Raw genomic sequence first — 7747 nt, 5'->3', positions numbered from 1 at the left:
GCGCACCTGGGCAGGTGAGGGGGAGGGCGGGACGGGCGCTGGGCGAGCGCGGCCGCCGCTGCCCGAGCGCCGCTGCCCCACGCGTGGGCCCCGCGGGGCGGCCCCGAGCCCCCGCGGGACGGACCCGCCGCAGCCCGACGGACGGACGGATCGATCGATAGAAGACGGACGGACGGACCGGGTGAGCTGTGCGGGGCTCGGACGGGACCGGCCGCGGGATCCGCCCGGCCCGGGAGCCGCCGGGCGCGGCCCCGTCCCGCGTAGAGCTCCCGGGCGGAGCGGGGCCGGCGGGGCTCGGGGCACACGCGGGGCTCCGTGCGGGGGTCCGGAGGCTGGAGCGCCCCGGCCCCGGCAGAAGGGCGGCGGTGCGGGGGCGCCGAGCGGGTCCGGGCGCAGCCGGGAGGGCAGAGCCCGCTGAAAATGCCAATTTACCGCTCCTTCCCATCGGCTCCGCGGGCTGCGCTCTGCTAGCCCCGGGCTACGCCTTTCAAGTCGGTGTAAAGCGAGGCCTAAAGTTAGGGCAAGGCTGGTGTTTTTCCCCCACCCCCTTCACCCACTGCAGTTTTCGGATGGCAGCTGTTACACCCCAAAACCCCGCACTTCGTGTAACAAACAGCTCGTTCCCCTTCCAACTTCACGGGCTGCCTGGCCGTGGCAGGGGCTGAGGTGACCAGACTGGGATGCGGAAACTGGGAATTCAAAGAGTTAATCGTGTTCAGGTGTGTTGGGGGCAGCACGGGTGGTGGGAGGCAGGAGATGTACAGAACTCTGAAATGTGGGAGCCCCGGGCTCCCGGTGTAGGGAGGTGATTCGGCGTCGGATGGAAATTCAGCCTCAGTTTCTCTGGGTGAAGGTTTGTCTTTGAAAAAATTAATAAGTTCCATGAAATACAGGATAATGTAATCAAACAAAGGTAACGAGCAAGGAGCGGGGTCTGTGGGTTCGCAGCAGTGAACCCCGAGCAGACCCTTCCTTCTCCAGAGGCTTTAATGGATGAGGTGGAGCAGGAACTGAATATATCTGGGTCTGCAGGTGGGGAGCGAAAGCATCTGTGCAGCAAACTGCATCGGGCTTCAGGTCGGTTTTCCTGGTGCTCCGTGTGTTGTTGGACTGTCTGGCACCTCACCAGAGTCCCGAGTGTCACCAGAGCTGGCCGGGGCTGTCCCTGACCTTGGTCACTCCTCGGCAGCCCTCGGGGGAGTGGCTGCAGGCTGGCTGCTCCTTCCTGAGTTTGAGTTGTTCTTGTTGGGGTGAATGTCTGCAAGGAGAAATACTAATAATTAGGGTACAGGGAGTAATTACATCACTGACCAGAGATGCATTAGCAGCACAGGGATGTGCTAATTATCCTCACACACCACCCAAATTGAGTGGGAATAAAGAGAACTGGATAATCCCTGGGTTTGTGCGCTGAGGAGCCTCGAGAGAGGGCCAAGCCTGCCTTGGCAAAGCCGGTGAGTGTGCACAGACATTCCCCAGGAGTCTGGCATCAGTGGAACCCACCGGATCGAAGTTGAAGGTTGTAAGAGGCTGACTCACCGTCTGAGCCCAGCAATGGGATTCAAGTTGATTTGCTCTCAGTTATTGTGTCAACAAGTCATTGGTGATAAAAGGTCATAAAGCATTGTGGTGTGGAGCACTGACAGACGCTGTCTGCGGGCCCAGGGACAATCCCAGCCAGCACCCACCTTGTGACCCGACTCCTCTGCTGTGAGAGGGGAATGAATCTCTCCTGTTCTGGGGGTTTGAATTTACTCCTGGTCTTGCAAACGTGTGTGCACAGCACACGATATTAGAAGGGACTGCTTGCAGAGTTCAGTGTAAAAGAGATCGTGGAAACCAGCCGTAGTAAGGGTTCTTTAAAATGTCACTTTTTTTTTTCCTTTTCAAGAGAAATCAATACCTGGTTTTGGTCTCAGTTCTAAGTCCAGGATTAATCTGGACCTTGTGTCTTTGCAAGCACGCTTCTGAAAATTTAATTCTGACAGCATTTTCAACATAGAGAACCAACACAGCAGAGTTTCAGGAGCGCTAAAATAATTTTGATGATTGCTTCCTGACCCTTTGCAGTTCCTGGGAAACAGTCTGGTAATGTGACCACACATTTTCAAACTATTATTTAAAGGTGGTTTGCAGTTGAAGCTGAACATTTTCTTTGCAGAAAAGATTAACAGATAAACTGAGTTGTGTTTGGATTAATTTTGTGTGAGCACTTGCATCTGAATGGGATCTGCAGGTATTTGGACAAATAAAACCTGTTCCTAGACTAGTTCTTGGATAGGATTTTTTAAAATTTTCTCCATCTCTGCTACCAGATGCATTTTGCAACTCCTCCGGCAATATTCAGGGCTTATGGCAGAGGTTTTACTTGTCCTGTAACTGCTTTATTAATGGGAATATTTGTAATTTCTCACCTCTGTTTCAGGATTTACAAATGAATATAGGAGATGCACCTTCTGAGCACATGTGTAGTGCAGAAATCCCCTCCCAAAATCTAAAGATACTGAATGTTGCCTCTTCTTGGAGAGGAACGGGCATTAATTTTGTTTGTTTGGCTTTGTTCTACACAAGGAAAATATTGTTGGCTGGCTGCAATTGTGTGAGCAACACGGGGTTACTTAAGAAAAACATTAAGTAAACAGCACTCGATTTTTAGCAGCAGTGCAGGCAGACTTGCAGTTCATGTCCTTCTGGATAAACATCCTGGTTATTACAGGTCAGTGCTGTTTGCCAGTGATTGTGCTGCATTCAGGGCATTCATGGAAAAGTCATTAAATGACTTTCAGAGTTTGTCTCTGTGGTGAAAGAGCCCCTGTGCTTCAGCCTGGGCCCCTGCACCTCGGCTGGGCTAAAGCCTCTCAGTTGGGTGAGCCTTTCTCCTCCTCCGTGCCAGTCTGACAGGACTGAAGGAGCACGAGATCAGATCAGCCCCTTCTCCAAGGTGTAAGTGGAGGCTTTTGAAATTCTGCTGCCTGTTCTTGCTGTTGCTTGTTTGTGGCTTTATCTCCTGCTCAGGGTTTGCAGCCCAGGTCTGCTGGGGGCTTGCCCTCCGTGTGCTCGTTGAGCACAAATAACGTGCTCTGGAATGTTGAATTGTGGAAGCTGTATTGAACTATTGAAGCTGTTGTGCTTGTAACAGTTCTGGGCCCCGCTTAGTGAGGTGTGTGTGACTCTTCCTGGCAGAGGAGTCACCCAGCTCGATCTGGTGGTTTCAGGGTGCAGTAACATACACAATACAGCAGTTACACAGCATAGGGCCTTTTCTCGTTAAATTCAGTTTTTTTGAAGCAGATGAGTCCCAAGTAACCTCTAGCAGTGGCTCTGCCGTTACCCCAGCAGATCATGGCCCTACACCCGCGGAGGGTGCGCCTGAAGCCGTGGCTGGTGGCCCAGGTGGACAGTGGGATGTACCCCGGGCTGATCTGGCTGAACCGGGAGGCGAAGCGGTTCCAGATCCCCTGGAAACACGCGACTCGGCACAGCCCCCAGCACGAGGAGGAGAACACCATCTTCAAGGTGAGGCAGGGGAGAGCTCGGGGATCCCACGGCTCTGAAGTGGAGACAAAGGGCTGGATTGTTGGCCCAGGAGCTGGACAGGCATCTCGGGAGCTGTTTCTAGGCACGCTTTATTTATCTGACCTCAGAAAAGCCACTGTGTGCACCTGGATGCCAAGCTTGGCACTGCCTGAGACAGTGTTGAGTTTTTTAACCCTTTCCCACCACCAAAGGGCAGATGCTGTGTGATCCGTGGTCTCTGGAAGATGACTGCTGTTGGCTTCATCCACTCGGGCTGGGATGTGGTAACTGGCTTGTTCTTGGCAGCAAACCCTGAAATGCTGTTCTGTAAATCTTAAGGGGTCCACCACAAGCTCATCACAAGCAAATATTAGTGCTGTCCCTAATATTCTTATCCCAAGGGATTCACTGTAACTCCCTACACTCCTTTGAGGAATTTCTGACCTCTGTCTTGGAGGGATCTTGGACCAATGATCAGATTTTGGGGTGAGAGAGGGAGAGGCCAGCCAGATGTCTGTGGCTGTCCTTCCACTCCATTTTAACCGAATCCATTCCTCCTGCACAGGCTCCCTGTCAAAAATGACTTCTGGTGTTGAATCTGAGACCCACAAAATCTCTAACCCAAAACTGCTAATGTTCTTTTGGAGTTTGGATTTACATCTTTTTTTCTCCACTTTATTTTAATGGGAAAAACTATTAAAGTGGGAATTTCCATTTTTTTGTTATCACAAGAGCTCTAATTAAGACTTCTGCAAGAGAAGGGTTTGACAGTGGATTTGTTTGGAAGTATGGTTTCTGATAAAAGCTGCTCTGTGGGGAGGGCTGGACTGAGCTGGCTGTACTTTGTCCCCAGGCATGGGCCGTGGAAACGGGAAAGTACCAGGAAGGAGTGGACGAGCCAGACCCTGCAAAGTGGAAAGCCCAGCTCCGATGTGCACTTAACAAGAGCCGGGAGTTTAATTTGATGTACGATGGCACCAAGGAAGTGCCCATGAACCCTATTAAAATTTATGAAGTGTGCGACATCCCGCAGTCGCAGGGATCAATCATTAATCCAGGTGAGGGCCTTGCTGACACGGGCTGGCTCCTGGGCAGGCCTTTGTCCAAGGCACCTCCTTCCCTCTCTGCATTAACTCTTCAGCTGCCAGGTGAAGACTGTACTTAAACTAAAAGGACTTTGAGTCATGCTTTAGTACTAAAATTAATAAAGCTGCACACAGTTGCATGTTTTCCTGCTAAACAATCTGATATTGGCAATACTGTGTCTTACTCCATCAATACTTTACCTTCGCTTTCTAGAATTATATATTAAACTGAAATTAGCATCTAGTATGGATCAGATTTATCCTTTTTTACTTATATTTCAAAAATACACAAATGAATATCCAATATTGTGCACAACCAATATGAAGATATTTTTTCAGTGTTTCATGCTGATCATCCACCCACAAGAATGTGCTTGTTTGCAGGTTCCACTGGTTCAGCTCCGTGGGATGAAAAGGATAATGATCTTGATGATGAAGAGGAGGAAGAATTGAATCAATCTCAGCATGTCCCAATTCAAGAGACATTTCCATTTCTTAATATCAATGGTTGGTGGCACAGACTAATGTATTAGTGAAGGTATTTGTTTGTAAATTGGCACATGCTTGAAATAAAATCTTGATTTACTGAAGAGTTGTGTCCTTTTTGTAGATTCTCCAATGGCTCCAGCCAGTGCAGAAAACTGCAGCCCTGAAACTGTGTGGCCAAAGAACGAACCCCTGGATATGGAAGTGCCCCCGACAGCACTGCAGCACGACTTCTTCAGCAGCCCCGAGCTCTGGATCAGCTCCCTGCCAAGTATGTGCATGGGTTTGTAACAGTGCTTCTGCTTTTGTACTTTAAAACCTCACAGAAAATAGTGTTTTACCTTTTTCTTCCTGTGGCTGTTTGTGGGTGAGCGAAGAGAACTTGTGTAGGTTAAATAGAACTGTGTGTGGTTTAAACATCCCTGTGAAGGCAGCGGGGCTTGCATGGTGTCCCTGCTGCTGATGATCCAGGAAAAGCCACACTGACAGTTTCTCTCTCAGTGACAGACCTAGAAATCAAATTTGAGTATCGAGGAAAGGAGACCGGACCCACGACGACCGTGAGCAACCCGCAGGGCTGCAGACTTTTCTATGGAGAGCTGGGTCCTATGCCAGACCAGGAAGAGCTCTTTGGGCCCATCAGTTTGGAGCAAGTCAAGTTTCCAGGGACGGAGCAGATCACCAATGAAAGGCAGAAGATCTTCACGAGTCGGCTGCTGGATGTTATGGACAGGGGACTGATCCTGGAGGTCAGTGGCCACGCCATCTATGCCGTGCGGCTCTGCCAGTGCAAGGTGTACTGGTCTGGTCCCTGTGCCCCCTCCTCCACCACCCCAAATCTGATCGAGAGGCAAAAGAAGGTCAAGCTCTTCTGTCTGGAGACGTTTCTAAGTGGTAGGTAACTTGTGCTTCTGGCAAATAGCTCTGGACACTGGTCATGGCACTGCTGGAAAGGGTGGTCTGCACTGGGGCTCCGCCTGGATGCACCAGGTAGTTCTCTGTGGAGAGTGGGTCAGGGCCACTGCTGCCCTGACTTCAGGGGAGCTTGGAGCGGGTGTGTGGCGGGAGCAAAGGGCTGTACACTCATATAACGTTCTGAGAGACATCAGAGGGCCTTGCTTTTAAAGAAAGCACTTCACATGCAAGGAATGGGCTGTAATTGTGAGAGGTGGCAGAGGACAGTGTGTAGGTAAGAGTGGAGGTGCTGCAGTCAGGTGGGATAGCACAGGTGTTTCCAGCTTAAAGAGGACAACCCTGCAGTGCTCTGCTTTTCTTCTTAGAGCTGATTGCCCATCAGAAGGGACAAATTGAGAAACAGCCACCATACGAGATCTACTTCTGTTTTGGAGAAGAGTGGCCCGATGGAAAACCCAGGGAGAGGAAGCTGATCGTGGTGCAGGTAGGAGCTGGGGCTCTGCGGTGACGAGTGCCAGCCTTGTTGGGTCTGGGATCAATTCCCATGGATACCGAGACCTGTTCTTCTCTGCTGTAGCTTCTGACACCAGGAAAACTCCAGTAACACTGGTGGGGTTTGGGAGAGCAAATACAAATGTGACATGTGCTGAATAGAATTGGTTTGTGTGTTTTAAGGTATTGTGGAAACCGTCTCTGCATCCAGGAGAGGGGTTCCTGCAGAGTAACAGGGATATTCCATGTGCCTTTAGGCTAGAACAAATGCCCTCTTTAACAGGTCATCCCCGTTGTGGCCCGGATGATCTACGAGATGTTCTCTGGGGACTTCACGCGCTCCTTTGACAGCGGCAGCGTGCGGCTGCAGATCTCCACGCCGGACATCAAGGACAACATCGTGGCGCACCTGAAGCAGCTGTACCGGCTGCTGCAGAACCACCAGGAGGGCTGGCCCATGCAGGCCCCCGCCATGCACATGGCACAGCCACTCCCAGCACAGTGACAGACCCTTGGCATCCACCGGGGTTTCTTATGTTGTACATATAGAGAAGTGTTTCTTAACCAGTGCCTTGCCTAAATCTGAATAAATAAAATCTGTAAATCTCGTCATCTGCTTCCACAATTTCAGCGGTCTGTGGTGCTTTTGTTTTGGAAGTGGCTGAAACCAGAGGAATACTTCTAACTCCTTCACCCTTTTCAGCTGTTTGCTTAAGTAACCCATCTGTATAAACCAGATTTTCAATTCTGTAATATTTTTTAATCTGCTATTAATACAATGTATATAAACACTTGACCATTAGAGTGGAAGAAAAAACATTCTGTGCTCTATTAAACCTGCCTGCACAATATCACCTTGTCTAGTTTTTTTCTCTTGAACGGGGCTGTAACAGCAACCTCGGAGGCTGATACTCCTTAGAGTGTGCGGTTTTGTAGAGGGGGGGGTGTATGCAGGCATTGTAAATGCGTGTATCCCGGAATGGGGGTGGAAGGGGCCTCTGGAGCTCCTCTAGCCCAGTCTTCTGGGCTCTGATCCTTCAGATCCGTACACTCCAAAGCATGCTGTGATGGTGCAGGCTGTCAGCGGCTCCCAGCAGGGCTCGGGCTGTCCCTGTCCCTGCTTTGTTACCGGGGCTCCGAGCGCTTCCGTGGGCCGTGGCGGGGCGGTGGCTCCGCCCGGGGCCGGGCCGAGCTCGGGCCCGCCCCGGAACCGCGCGGCCGCGCTGGTTCCGCTCATGGCCGCGGGGCCCGCG

The 7747-nt window shown here is 51.2% G+C and overlaps 1 protein-coding gene across 2 annotated transcripts; it reads left to right on the top strand.

The window, feature by feature from the left end:
* Positions 1 to 51: 51 nt before the first annotated feature.
* On the top strand, positions 52 to 7345 carry IRF6 (interferon regulatory factor 6). 2 transcript variants are annotated; one of them, XM_042013491.1, is made up of 8 exons: positions 52 to 181; positions 3340 to 3516; positions 4370 to 4574; positions 4986 to 5108; positions 5212 to 5358; positions 5589 to 5981; positions 6368 to 6486; positions 6778 to 7345. In XM_042013491.1, exons 2-8 carry the CDS (start codon positions 3343 to 3345, stop codon positions 6997 to 6999), a joined length of 1383 nt encoding a protein of 460 aa, XP_041869425.1. In that variant the 5' UTR covers positions 52 to 181; positions 3340 to 3342; the 3' UTR covers positions 7000 to 7345. The 2 variants fall into 2 exon arrangements, with proteins under 2 accessions (XP_041869425.1, XP_041869426.1); XM_042013492.1 differs by having other exon boundaries at positions 3337 to 3516.
* The last annotated feature ends 402 nt before the right edge of the window (positions 7346 to 7747 follow it).

The sequence above is a fragment of the Corvus kubaryi genome, unplaced genomic scaffold, assembly GCF_017639235.1.
Source record: "Corvus kubaryi isolate FWS band 111438036 unplaced genomic scaffold, C.kubaryi_AGA036_p1.0 split1-37355, whole genome shotgun sequence".
Classification (NCBI taxonomy): Eukaryota; Metazoa; Chordata; class Aves; order Passeriformes; family Corvidae; genus Corvus; species Corvus kubaryi.
Note: the sequence above shows the minus strand (reverse complement) of the source record. Positions and strands in the feature narration are given on the sequence as shown.